General features: G+C 42.6%; 1 protein-coding gene across 1 annotated transcript in view; it reads left to right on the forward strand.

Moving 5' to 3' along the window:
• The window catches only part of LOC112241271 (CD82 antigen), a gene marked incomplete at its 5' end in the record, with an annotated part of 36,364 nt that extends 31,506 nt beyond the window's left edge, over positions 1–4,858 (forward strand). The window contains 1 exon segment of the mRNA XM_042315495.1: positions 3,027–4,858. Within this exon segment, the coding sequence (XP_042171429.1) occupies positions 3,027–3,104 (78 nt within the window). The 3' untranslated portion in view covers positions 3,105–4,858.
• Between the last annotated feature and the right edge of the window lie 10,500 nt (positions 4,859–15,358).

A 15,358-nucleotide genomic window follows, 5' to 3' on the forward strand; every position in this document is an offset into this window, starting at 1 on the left:
ATTCTATAGGACCAGAACAACATATACATTCTATAGGACCAGAACAACATTCTATAGGACCAGAACTAATACATTCTACTGGACCAGAACAACATGTACATTCTATAGGACCAGAACAACATTCTATAGGACCAGAACAACATATACATTCTACTGGACCAGAACAACATATACATTCTACAGGACTAGAACAACATATACATTCTACTGGACCAGAACAACATTCTATAGGACCAGAACAACATGTACATTCTATAGGACCAGAACAACTAATACATTCTACTGGACCAGAACAACATATACATTCTACTGGACCAGAACAACATATACATTCTATAGGACCAGAACAACATATACATTCTATAGGACCAGAACAACATATACATTCTACTGGACCAGAACAACATATACATTCTACTGGACCAGAACAACATATACATTCTATAGGACCAGAATAACATATACATTCTACTGGACCAGAACAACATATACATTCTATAGGACCAGAACAACATTCTATAGGACCAGAACAACATATACATTCTACAGGACCAGAACAACATTCTATAGGACCAGAACAACATATACATTCTACTGGACCGACACAACATATACATTCTATAGGACCAGAACAACATATACATTATATAGGACCAGAATAACATATACATTCTACTGGACCAGAACAACATATAAATTCTACTGGACCAGAACAACATTCTATAGGACCAGAACAACATATACATTCTACAGGACCAGAACAACATGTACATTCTACTCGACCAGAACAACATATACATTCTATAGGACCAGAACAACATGTACATTCTACTGGACCAGAACAACATTCTATAGGACCAGAACAACATATAAATTCTACAGGACCAGAACAACATGTACATTCTACTCGACCAGAACAACATATACATTCTATAGGACCAGAACAACATGTACATTCTACTGGACCAGAACAACATTCTATAGGACCAGAACAACATTCTATAGGACCAGAACAACATATACATTCTACTGAACCAGAACAACATTCTATAGAACCAGAACAACATTCTACAGGACCAGAACAGCATGTACATTCTATAGGACCAGAACAACATGTGCATTCTATAGGACCAGAACAACATATACATTCTATAGGACCAGAACAACATTCTATAGGACCAGAACAACTAATACATTCTATAGGACCAGAACAACATTCTATAGGACCAGAACAACATATACATTCTACTGGACCAGAACAACATATACATTCTATAGAACCAGAACAACATTCTATAGAACCAGAACAACATTCTATAGGACCAGAACAGCATGTACATTCTATAGGACTAGAACAACTAATACATTCTACTGGACCAGAACAACATATACATTCTACTGGACCAGAACAACATATACATTCTATAGGACCAGAATAACATTCTATAGGACCAGAACAACATATACATTCTACTGGACCAGAACATCATATACATTCTACTGGACCAGAACAACATATACATTCTATAGGACCAGAATAACATATACATTCTACTGGACCAGAACAACATTCTATAGGACCAGAATAACATTCTATAGGACCAGAACAACATATACATTCTACTGGACCAGAACAACATTCTATAGGACCAGAACAACATATACATTCTACTGGACCGACACAACATATACATTCTATAGGACCAGAACAACATATACATTATATAGGACCAGAATAACATATACATTCTACTGGACCAGAACAACATATAAATTCTACTGGACCAGAACAACATTCTATAGGACCAGAACAACATATACATTCTACTGGACCAAAACAACATATACATTCTACTCGACCAGAACAACATATACATTCTATAGGACCAGAACAACATGTACATTCTACTGGACCAGAACAACATTCTATAGGACCAGAACAACATATAAATTCTACAGGACCAGAACAACATGTACATTCTACTCGACCAGAACAACATATACATTCTACAGGACCAGAACAACATGTACATTCTACTCGACCAGAACAACATTCTATAGGACCAGAATAACATTCTATAGGACCAGAACAACATATACATTCTACTGGACCGAAACAACATATACATTCTATAGGACCAGAACAACATTCTATAGGACCAGAATAACATTCTATAGGACCAGAACAACATATACATTCTACTGGACCAGAACAACATATACATTATACAGGACCAGAACAACATATACATTATATAGGACCAGAATAACATATACATTCTACTGGACCAGAACAACATATACATTCTATAGGACCAGAACAACATTCTATAGGACCAGAACAACATATACATTCTACAGGACCAGAACAACATGTACATTCTACAGGACCAGAACAACATATACATTCTATAGGACCAGAACAACATGTACATTCTACTGGACCAGAACAACATTCTATAGGACCAGAATAACATTCTATAGGACCAGAACAACATATAAATTCTACTGGACCAGAACAACATTCTATAGGACCAGAACAACATATACATTCTACTGGACCAAAACAACATATACATTCTATAGGACCAGAACGACATTCTATAGGACCAGAACAACATATACATTCTATAGGACCAGAATAACATATACATTCTACTGGACCAGAACAACATATACATTCTACTGGACCAGAACAACATGTACATTCTACTGGACCAGAACAACATTCTATAGGACCAGAACAACATGTACATTCTATAGAATCTGTCAGGCAGGTCTCTCAGCCAGACAGATGTTTATCATTAAGAGGAATAAATGCCCGTCAGAAACAGCTTCTGACCTCTGACTTAATCCACGTGACTTCCAAGACAGCAGCTCTTGCTTTTCAATATATGTAGACACTTCCTGCTACAGGAGCGTACATTGATCACAGCTATTGAGAGAACCCTCCTGAGAGGCTTTAGATGTAGTGATACTGTTAACCTGACCTCTAACCTCTGACCTCTACCCTCTGCTTTCCACAGCTCCTGGGTATGATCCTGTCCATAGGGCTGTGTAAGAGCATACACACTGAGGATTACACCAAAGTGCCAAAGTACTGAAGATGATGACTGGGGACGCTATGACACACACACACACACACACACACACACACACACACACACACACACACACACACACGTACGGTGCAGATGTTTATTTGATTTCATTTTTTTTGTTTAATTTCTTTTTTGTTTGTATTTTTTGGGGGGGAGGCACATGTCTTTTCTCTCAGTCCAGTTTCCATCTGAGCACTTTAGAGACTGTAGTTATGGATTAGAGAGGAAGACGAGAGCAGACCGGGTCACAGAGACAAACAGGAAAGAGAGATGTGAAGAAAGTGAGGACAGGAAGCGTGAAGAGAGGACAGAGAAGACGAGGATGTAGAAAGAGATGGAGGGTCGTCTCCTACCCTCGGCAGATGCAGTCTACCACATCCTTGACTTCTGGGGAAAGATCCATTTTATCATCAGGAATCAATCATGATCGGCATTGTTTGTCAGCTCTCATAGGGTCCAATCCTAACTTCAGATATGCATGGGTAACTTTCACGTTTTGAAAATGTAAAAATGTGAGATTTTCAATTGGAGAATTTAATGAGGAGATTTGTGAAAATGTGAGTTACGTTCACCGATCTCAAGTTCGGTTAACGGTTGTTATTGAGTTGACCTGACTAGAAGAGGAAGAGTTCGGGTTATTGGACTCCTGGAAAATAAACAACGTTTCTGTTTTTATTTTCTGTTCTTCAGTGTTTTGAGGAGTTATGCATTTTGTTTGTTATAGTACCTTGTATATAATTTAGTTTGGTATTTCGTGAGCCTCTGAATCTGCGTTTTTTTTGTTGTGAAGATGGTTTTTTTTTCATTGCACAGGGGATATTATTTGCTGCCCTACGTTTTCTGAGCTAGATATATATATATGTAAATCTGTTCTATGGTATTCCCACGCGTAACAGAGGGATATATGTGACTGTATGCAAATCTAAACCAGCTTTGAAATTATTAAGTTTAAGATAAATATTATATCTTTTTGCTCTTCTTGAGGTCAATTTTCAGTCTACAAATGATTTGTGTTCCGGCTCCTTGACCATCCGCTCAAGAAACAAATCATCCCTCTGCTGAATCTAGTGAATGACTGCTTTTAACGGGGCTGCGCTCTTAATTATCCCCCTCCCACAGTGGCAAAGAAAGTCTCAGTTTACAAGGATCTTTTGATGACAAACAGAATACTTTTGTTATGAATTTTATGTTGATTGTGGCATCTTTTCGGGTTGTGAGTTACTCTGAACCTTTTCATCTTTTTTTTGTGATGACGGCTTTCACGTAAATATCTCATTTTCCTTCAGAAGACAAACATACGTGTTTCGTTAAGAAATGAACCATTTTGTTTTAACCCTGATCAACAAAAAAAATTGTTACGTGACCTTTTTCTGTGAGTGAAGAGCAAATTTAAATAACAGAAGCTGGGTTCTGTTTTTTGTTTTGTTTTTTTCAAGAGGAAAAACGTCCGTTTTGTTCTTGAGAAAAGATCCATTTTGGACCAGAAATTCTTTATGTACAGTAAGTCATTCAGAATTAAATTCATGTATATTTTTTAAACTTTGAATTAAGGTTTTTGTTTTATATTTAGGCTTTTCTTCTTTTGTTTTGTTGTCTGATTTGATAACCTTTGACCTTGGAGTTTTTTTTTTTTTTTTTAGTGGTAGGACTATTAATTCAGAACTTGATGAACTTCTGTCTACTAGCTTGATCAGTCGACGTATACTCACCCCATTGACTCTGTTTTGATTTGGTCAATAAACATTGAATAAAACTGACTTATGTGTGTCTGTCGATTTCTCCAGAGAATCAAATCTGAGAAACATGTAGCACGCTATTCCCCCTGAAAAAAGAGCATATACCATGTGGTGGTCGCCAAAAGAAGTGGCGGTTCAGAATATAGGTACAACTATCCAGTTAGAGAGAACCAGTAAGAGACAGGGATACAATTCACATGTTATCACCACACACACACAAACAGGAAGAGGAGACTAGTGGAAGTCCCCAGTGTTTTAATGGTTAATGATGTGCTGAACACCAGTCAGAGAGAGTCCAGAAGAAGAAGTGTCCATGTTGGAAAGATGTGCTGAACACCAGTCAGAGAGAGTCCATGTTGGAAAGATGCTGAACACCAGTCAGAGAGAGTCCAGAAGGAGTGTCCATGTTGGAAAGATGCTGAACACCAGTCAGAGAGAGTCCAGAAAGATGGAACACCAGTGTCCATGTTGGAAAGATGCTGAACACCAGTCAGTCCATGTTGGAAAGAGCTGAACACCCAGTCAGAAGAAGTGTCCATGTTGGAAAGATGCTGAACACCAGTCCATGTTGGAAAGAGTGAACACCCAGAAGAAGAAGTGTCCATGTTGGAAAGATGCTGAACACCAGTCAGAGAGAGTCCAGAAGGAGTGTCCATGTTGGAAAGATGCTGAACACCAGTCAGAGATGTTGGAAAGATGTGAGTCAGAGAGAGTCCAGAAGAATGTTGGCTGAACACCAGTCAGAGAGTCCAGAAGAAGTGTCCATGTTGGAAAGAGTCAGAAGTGTCCATGTTGGAAAGATGCTGAACACCAGTCAGAGAGAGTCCAGAAGAAGAAGTGTCCATGTTGGAAAGATGCTGAACACCAGTCAGAGAGAGTCCAGAAGAAGTGTCCATGTTGGAAAGATGTGCTGAACACCAGTCAGTCCAGAAGAGTCCAGAAGGAGTGTCCATGTTGGAAAGATGTGCTGAACACCAGTCAGAGAGAGTCCAGAAGAAGAAGTGTCCATGTTGGAAAGGGTCCAGATGAGGACAGGAGTTTCTACAGGTTGTCTCAACATGCCCTCCTGGAGGCACTTCACGGGCAGACTGGGGATCTCCAACCCCCCCCAGGTTAGGTATTTCCCTTTCCCCATTCAGACTTACCTTTAGACAGGTGTCATGGGATTTGCAGGTGTGTGGGTTCCCTTGTGCATACCGAATACATTTCATTTAACCTCTGAAAACCCTCCCATTTGCTGGCCAACAGAAGGGGGTTGGGTTAAAAGTGGAAGACTCATTTCAGTTCAATGCCTTCAACTTAAATGTGTCTTCCTCATTTAACCCAACCCGTCTGAATCAGAGAGGTGTGGGGGGGGGCTGCCTTAATCGACGTCCACGTCTTTATCGCCCAGGGAACAGTTGGCTTACTGCATTGCTCAGAACGATCCAGCAGCCTCTCAGTTCCTGGCCCAACGCCCCTGTAGACGTTGTGTAGACGTTGTGCCAGCTCATGGTGATGTTCTCCTTCCCAGCTGTTAGTGTTCATCCAGTAGGGGGAGCTATAGGACTCTGATCACAAACTGGCTGATAGTCTTCATTCCAGCATTCCTCCATGATCTATGGTCAGTTGGAGCATGTTGCCCCTTGATGATGGTCAGTTGGAGCATGTTGCCCCTTGATGATGGTCAGTTGGAGGACGTTGCCCCTTGATGATGTTCTATGGTCAGTTGGAGGACGTTGCCCCTTGATGATGTTCTATGGTCAGTTGGAGGACGTTGCCCCTTTGATGATCTATGGTCAGTTGGAGGACGTTGCCCCTTGACGATGATCTATGGTCAGTTGGAGGACGTTGACCCTTGACGATGATCTATGGTCAGTTGGAGGACGTTGCTCCTTGATGATGATCAGTTGGAGGACGTTGCCCCTTGACGATGATCTATGGTCAGTTGGAGGACGTTGCCCCTTGACGATGATCTATGGTCAGTTGGAGGCGTTGCCCCTTGATGATAACGATGATCTATGGTCAGTTGGAGGACATTGCCCCTTGATGATGATCAGTTGGAGGATGTTGCTCCTTGATGATGATCAGTTGGAGGACGTTGCCCCTTGTCTGTCAGTTGGAGCCTTGTGCATGTACACTGTGTGTTGGAGGGATAGCACATGCTTGTGTTCTATGATAGTATATAGCAGTATATGTATTGTATGGTATACTGTATGTGTTGGGGCTTTCAATCAGTTCATTCCAATAGTAGTATAAAGTCAGTATATGTCTTGTGTGGTATACTGTATGTGTTGGGGCTGTCAATCAGTTCATTCCACTAGTAGTATATAGTAGTATATGTCTTGTGTGGTATACTGTATGTGTTGGGGCTGTCAATCAGTTCATTCCACTAGTAGTATATAGCAGTATATGTTGTGTGGTATACTGTATGTGTTGGGGCTGTCAATCAGTCAATCAGTTCATTCCACTAGTAGTATATAGCAGTATATGTCTTGTATGGTATACTGTATGTGTTGGGGCTGTCAATCAGTTCATTCCACTAGTAGTATATAGCAGTATATGTCTTGTGTGGTATACTGTATGTGTTGGGGCTGTCAATCAGTCAATCAGTTCATTCCACTAGTAGTATATAGCAGTATATGTCTTGTGTGGTATACTGTATGTGTTGGGGCTGTCAATCAGTTCATTCCACTAGTAGTATATAGCAGTATATGTATTGTGTGGTATACTGTATGTGTTGGGGCTGTCAATCAGTCAATCAGTTCATTCCACTAGTAGCATATAGCAGTATATGTATTGTGGGTATACTGTATGTGTTGGGGCTGTCAATCAGTCAATCAGTTCATTCCACTAGTAGTATATAGCAGTATATGTCTTGTGTGGTATACTGTATGTGTTGGGGCTGTCAATCAGTTCATTCCACTAGTAGTATATAGCAGTATATGTATTGTGTGGTATACTGTATGTGTTGGGGCTGTCAATCAGTCAATCAGTTCATTCCACTAGTAGCATATAGCAGTATATGTATTGTGTGGTATACTATATGTGTTGGGGCTGTCAATCAGTCAATCAGTTCATTCCACTAGTAGTATATGTATATGTGTGGTATACTGTATGTGTTGGGGCTGTCAATCAGTTCATTCCACTAGTAGTATATAGCAGTATATGTATTCATTCCATGGTATACTGTATGTGTTGGGGCAGTCAATCAGTCAATCAGTTCATTCCACTAGTAGTATATAGCAGTATATGTCTTGTGTGGTATACTGTATGTGTTGGGGCTGTCAATCAGTTCAGTTCATTCCACTAGTAGTATATAGCAGTATATGTATTGTATGGTATACTGTATGTGTTGGGGCTGTCAATCAGTTCATTCCACTAGTAGTATATAGCAGTATATGTATTGTATGGTATACTGTATGTGTTGGGGCTGTCAATCAGTCAATCAGTTCATTCCACTAGTAGTATATAGCAGTATTGTGTGGTATACTGTATGTGTTGGGGCTGTCAATCAGTTCATTCCACTAGTAGTATATAGCAGTATATGTATTGTGTGGTATACTGTATGTGTTGGGGCAGTCAATCAGTCAATCAGTTCATTCCACTAGTAGTATATAGCAGTATATGTCTTGTATGGTATACTGTATGTGTTGGGGCTGTCAATCAGTTCATTCCACTAGTAGTATATAGCAGTATATGTATTGTATGGTATACTGTATGTGTTGGGGCTGTCAATCAGTTCATTCCACTAGTAGTATATAGCAGTATATGTATTGTGTGGTATACTGTATGTGTTGGGGCTGTCAATCAGTCAATCAGTTCATTCCACTAGTAGTATATAGTAGTATATGTATTGTATGGTATACTGTATGTGTTGGGGCAGTCAGAGAATCAGTTCACTTTTTTGTTAAAAAAAATTCTCAATCAAAATAAACTGTAAACATCCTAAATACATAAATAATAGATCTATACAGCTGAAAACAGCAACGCGATGTTACAACAAGTTGACATTGAGGTTATAGAAGAGATTCTCTGGTACATTTGAATACTTTTTTAAAAAAGATGGTGAAAGTAGTGGCTCACGAGCCAAAATGTGGTCCCCGAAAATTGCGTACTGGGTCTCAAAATGTGTTCAGATTTGTGCACCGCGTCATCGCTCTGTCTCTCGCTCTGCTGCGGGATGCATCGTATGCTTACTACTAGCTGTCACTCATACGGCGAGAGGATGAAGCTCATTGGTTGAACTCTTAATTGCTGGGCGGCTGGCCCACGTGGGAGAAAATGTCAGGGAGACGATCACTTTCAAACTAGGGATTTTATGGCTAATTGAGGTAATTCTGGCTCATAGATTATTATAATTTTAAAATATTATTATTTAACCTTTATTTAACTTGGCAAGTCAGTTAAGAACACATTCTTATTTACAATGACGGCCTACCCCGGGCCAAACCCTAAACTGGACGACGCTGGGCCAATTGTGCGCCTCCCTACGGGACTCTCAATCACGTCAATTGACATCACTATCAACTAAACAAGTCCTACAGTTCTCTAGTTTGATCCCACCTGGACTCCTGTCCAGTCATATGGTCGAGTGTTGCAAAATAGAACAAGGGCGAATTCCAGTTGGCCCAGAACAGAGCAGCACAGCTGGGCCCTTAGATGTACTCAGAGAGCTAACATCAATAACATGCATGTCAATCTCTCCTGGCTCAAAGTAGAGGAGAGATTCACTGCATTGACTACTTGTCTTTGTGAGAGGTATTGACGTGAGTCTGTCCATTCAAACAGCTGAACACAAAGCTGGGCCACCCATTGCATACCCCACAGGGATTTGAACTTGCAACCCACCAGGGGGGGGTCTCTTCTTCACAGTCCCCAGATCCAGAACAGACTCTGGGAGGTGCACAGTACTACATAGAGCCATGACTACATGGAACTCTATTCCACATCAGGTAACTGATGCAAGAAGTAGAATTATTTAGAAAACAGATCAAAAAATATACACCTTATGTACACCTTTACCTATAGCAGATAAAACACACATAAAACACACAGGGGCGGCAGTGTAGCCTAGTGGTTAGAGCATTGGACTAGTAACCGGAAGGTTGCAAGTTCAAATCCCCGAGCTGACAAGGTACAAATCTGTCGTTCTGCCCCTGAACAGGCAGTTAACCCAATGTTCCTAGGCCAGTTAACCCACTGTTCCTAGACCAGTTAACCCACTGTTCCTAGACCAGTTAACCCACTGTTCCTAGACCAGTTAACCCACTGTTCCTAGGCCAGTTAACCCACTGTTCCTAGGCCAGTTAACCCACTGTTCCTAGACCAGTTAACCCACTGTTCCTAGGCCAGTTAACCCACTGTTCCTAGACCAGTTAACCCACTGTTCCTAGACCAGTTTACCCACTGTTCCTAGACCAGTTAACCCACTGTTCCTAGGCCAGTTAACCCACTGTTCCTAGGCCAGTTAACCCACTGTTCCTAGGCCAGTTAACCCACTGTTCCTAGGCCAGTTAACCCACTGTTCCTAGGCCAGTTAACCCACTGTTCCTAGACCAGTTAACCCACTGTTCCTAGGCCAGTTAACCCACTGTTCCTAGACCAGTTAACCCACTGTTCCTAGACCAGTTAACCCACTGTTCCTAGCCAGTTAACCCACTGTTCCTAGGCCAGTTAACCCACTGTTCCTAGACCAGTTAACCCACTGTTCCTAGGCAAGTTAACCCACTGTTCCTAGGCCAGTTAACCCACTGTTCCTAGACCAGTTAACCCACTGTTCCTAGACCAGTTAACCCACTGTTCCTAGACCAGTTACCCACTGTTCCTAGGCCAGTTAACCCACTGTTCCTAGGCCAGTTAACCCACTGTTCCTAGGCCAGTTAACCCACTGTTCCTAGACCAGGTGTTCTAGGCAAGTTAACACTGTTCCTAGGCCAGTTAACCCACTGTTCCTAGACCAGTTAACCCACTGTTCCTAGACCAGTTAACCCACTGTTCCTAGACCAGTTAACCCACTGTTCCTAGACCAGTTAACCCACTGTTCCTAGGAGTTAACCCACTGTTCCTAGGCCAGTTAACCCACTGAGACAGTTAACCCACTGTTCCTAGGCAAGTTAACCCACTGTTCCTAGGCCAGTTGTGTTCCTAGACCAGTTAACCCACTGTTCCTAGGCCAGTTAACCCACTGTTCCTAGGCCAGTTAACCCACTGTTCCTAGACCAGTTAACCCACTGTTCCCAGACCAGTTAACCCACTGTTCCTAGATCAGTTAACCCACTGTTCCCAGACCAGTTAACCCACTGTTCCTAGGCCGTCATTGAAAATAAGAATTCGTTCTTTACTGACTTGCCGAGGTAAATAAAAAATAAAAACATACAGTACACACAGAGAACACATGTTACAGAGAACACATGTTACAGCTACACACAGAGAACACATGTTACAGCTACATACACACAGAGAACACATGTTACAGCTACACACAGAGAACACATGTTACAGCTACACACAGAGAACACATGTTACAGCTACACACAGAGAACACATGTTACAGCTACACACACAGAGAACACATGTTACAGCTACACACACAGAGAACACATGTTACAGCTACACACAGAGAACACATGTTACAGAGAACACAGTAGTGGTGTGTGACTGAGACAACAGAGTAGATTGGTTGAGTAGTGGTGTGTGACTGAGACAACAGAGTAGATTGGTTGAGTAGTGGTGTGTGACTGAGACAGCAGAGTAGATTGGTTGAGTAGTGGTGTGTGACTGAGACAACAGAGTAGATTGGTTGAGTAGTGGTGTGTGACTGAGACAACAGAGTAGATTGGTTGAGTAGTGGTGTGTGACTGAGACAGCAGAGTAGATTGGTTGAGTAGTGGTGTGTGACTGAGACAGCAGAGTAGATTGGTTGAGTAGTGGTGTGTGACTGAGACAGCAGAGTAGATTGGTTGAGTAGTGGTGTGTGACTGAGACAGCAGAGTAGATTGGTTGAGTAGTGGTGTGTGACTGAGACAACAGAGTAGATTGGTTGAGTAGTGGTGTGTGACTGAGACAGCAGAGTAGATTGGTTGAGTAGTGGTGTGTGACTGAGACAACAGAGTAGGTTGTGTTGAGTAGTGGTGTAGTGACTGAGACAGCAGAGTAGATTGGTTGAGTAGTGGTGTGTGACTGAGACAGAGTAGATTGGTTGAGTAGTGGTGTGTGACTGAGACAACAGAGTAGATTGGTTGAGTAGTGGTGTGTGACTGAGACAGAGTAGATTGGTTGAGTAGTGGTGTGTGACTGAGACAGCAGAGTAGATTGGTTGAGTAGTGGTGTGTGACTGAGACAACAGAGTAGATTGGTTGAGTAGTGGTGTGTGACTGAGACAACAGAGTAGATTGGTTGAGTAGTGGTGTGTGACTGAGACAACAGAGTAGATTGGTTGAGTAGTGGTGTGTGTCTGAGACAACAGAGTAGATTGGTTGAGTAGTGGTATGTGACTGAGATAGCAGAGTAGATTGGTTGAGTAGTGGTGTGTGACTGAGACAACAGAGTAGATTGGTTGAGTAGTGGTGTGTGTCTGAGACAACAGAGTAGATTGGTTGAGTAGTGGTGTGTGTCTGAGACAGCGGAGTAGATTGGTTGAGTAGTGGTGTGTGACTGAGACAGCGGACTAGATTGGTTGAGTAGTGGTGTGTGTCTGAGACAGTGGAGTAGATTGGTTGAGTAGTGGTGTGTGTCTGAGACAGTGGAGTGACACTGACACAGATTAGATTGGTAAAGTAGTCTATGTCTGAGACTTACAGAGATATAGATTGGTTGAGTAGTGGTGTGTGACTGAGACAGCGGAGTAGATTGGTTGAGTAATGGTGTGTGACTGAGACATGTTCATCATACATGAGATCATGGCAGTTCTCTGTGTGAGGAACAACAGCAGACAGGAAACAGCGAGCATCCTGTGTACATGCATATCTATATATATATAAATCTGTGTGTGTGTGTCTAGAGGGGATAGTATCTCTCCTGAAAGACGAGCTCTGTATCTTGCATGTTCAACAGCTCACACATCACACACACACACACACACACACACACACACACACACACACACACACACACACACACACACACACACTCAGAGTAATGTAATTTCACCTCACTATGAGGGGTAATGAGGACACAGACAGGAAGTCATTCAGTACTATTAACAGGACAGGGCCTGATGGGGATGTATTCATTCACAAAGAGGACAGTGGGGTGGAGGAGGGAGCTAGGGTACAATCCCAGTCAACATCTCCATTAATCACATCCTGATTGGAAATAAACAAAGTCTATTGTCTTATGGGGGATCTAGAGCCTGTACTGTTGCTGCCTGTCTATAGGAGACTCCAGCACCAAGCCAGCCAACTCAATGACACTGACACAGACTACTGTTGAGAGAAGAGTCTCTACTGCTGCTTGTCTATAGGAGACTCCACCACCAAGCCAACCAACTCAATGACACTGACACAGGCTACTGTTGAGACAAGAGTCTTGAAGACCCTGACTCATACATTCACCCTGGGTCTAAGGCATGTCCACTTCCTCTCCTCACCCTCTCCAGCTGCATCCTATCCTACATGCATATCTCACACTCAACATAAATCTTGTTCCCCGTCTCATTTTCCTCCTCCTATCCCTTTTCGTGTTGTGTCTCAAAGCTCAACATCTGCCCCTTCGCTCACTGTCTTCAGTCTGGAGAGAACTCACAACTCCATCCTGAGTCAAGGTAAACTACTCACTTCCTCCCCAAGGGCTGAATCTATGAGGTCCAAATGAGTGGTCCAAAGTAGTGGTCCAGGGTAGTGGTCCAAAGTAGTGGTCCAGGGTAGTGGTCTATAGTAGTGGTCCAGGGTAGTAGTCCAAAGTAGTGGTCCAGGGTAGTGGTCCAAAGTAGTGGTCCATAGTAGTGGTCCAAAGGAGTGGTCTAAAGGAGTGGTCTATAGTAGTGGTCTATAGTAGTGATCTATAGTAGTGGTCTAGGGTAGTGGTCTATAGTAGTGGTCTATAGTAGTGGTCTATAGTAGTGGTCCAGCGTAGTGGTCCAGCGTAGTGGTCTAAAGGAGTGGTCTAAAGTAGTGGTCTATAGTAGTGGTCTATAGTAATGGTCTAGGGTAGTGGTCTAGGGTAGTGGTCTAGGGTAGTGGTCTATAGTAGTGGTCTAGGGTAGTGGTCTAGGGTAGTGGTCTGGGGTAGTGGTCTATAGTAGTGGTCTATAGTAGTGGTCTATAGTAGTGGTCTATGGTGGTAGTGGTCTAGGTAGTGGTAGGGTAGTGGTCTATAGTAGTGGTCTATAGTAGTGGTCTATAGTAGTGGTCTAGTGGTCTAGTAGTGGTCTATAGTAGTGGTCTATAGTAGTGGTCTATAGTAGTGGTCTAGGGTAGTGGTCTATAGTAGTGGTCTAGGGTAGTGGTCTAGGGTAGTGGTCTAAAGTAGTGGTCTAGGGTAGTGGTCTATGGTAGTGGTCTAGGGTAGTAGTGGTCTAGGGTAGTGGTCTAAAGTAGTGGTCTAGTGGGTAGTGGTCTAGGGTAGTGGTCTAGGGTAGTGGTAGTGGTAGTGGTGTAGTGGTCTAGGGTAGTGGGTAGTGGTCTAGTGGTCTAGTGGTAGTGGTCTAGTGGGTAGTGGTCTATAGTAGTGGTCTATGGTAGTGGTCTAGGGTAGTGGTCTAAAGTAGTGGTCTAGGGTAGTGGTCTATGGTAGTGGTCTATAGTAGTGGTCTAGGGTAGTGGTCTATAGTAGTGGTCTAGTGGTAGTGGTCTAGGGTAGTGGTCTAGGTAGTGGTAGTGGGTAGTGGTCTAGTGGTCTAGTGGTCTGGTCTATAGTAGTGGGTAGTGGTCTATAGTAGTGGTCTAGTGGTAGTGGTCTATAGTAGTGGTCTATAGTAGTGGTCTAGGGTAGTGGTCTAGGGTAGTGGTCTAGGGTAGTGGTCTAGAGTAGTGGTCTAGGGTAGTGGTCTATAGTAGTGGTCTATAGTAGTGGTCTATAGTAGTGGTCTAGGGTAGTGGTCTAAAGTAGTGGTCTATAGTAGTGGTCTATAGTAGTGCTCTAGGGTAGTGGTCTAGGGTAGTGGTCTATAGTAGTGGTGCGTGCGGAGAAGAGAGAGAGGTGGTTGGTGGATGTCTGCAGAGAATTTAATACAACACTGAACAAATAAAATATAGAGTAACCTTGTACCACCACCACCATCTAGTAACCCTGTACCACCACCACCATCTAGTAACCCTGTACCACCACCACCATCTAGTAACCCTGTACCACCACCATCTAGTAACCCTGTACCACCACCACCACCATCTAGTAACCCTGTACCACCACCACCATCTAGTAACCCTGTACCCACCACCATCTAGTAACCCCACCACCATCTAGTAACCCTGTACCACCACCATCTAGTAACCCTGTAACCACCACCACCACCATCTAGTAACCCTGTACCACCACCACCATCTAGTAACCCTGTACCACCACCATCTAGTAACCCTGTACCACCACCACCACCATCTAGTA

This window comes from Oncorhynchus tshawytscha, unplaced genomic scaffold, assembly GCF_018296145.1.
Source record: "Oncorhynchus tshawytscha isolate Ot180627B unplaced genomic scaffold, Otsh_v2.0 Un_contig_7502_pilon_pilon, whole genome shotgun sequence".
Classification (NCBI taxonomy): domain Eukaryota; kingdom Metazoa; phylum Chordata; class Actinopteri; order Salmoniformes; family Salmonidae; genus Oncorhynchus; species Oncorhynchus tshawytscha.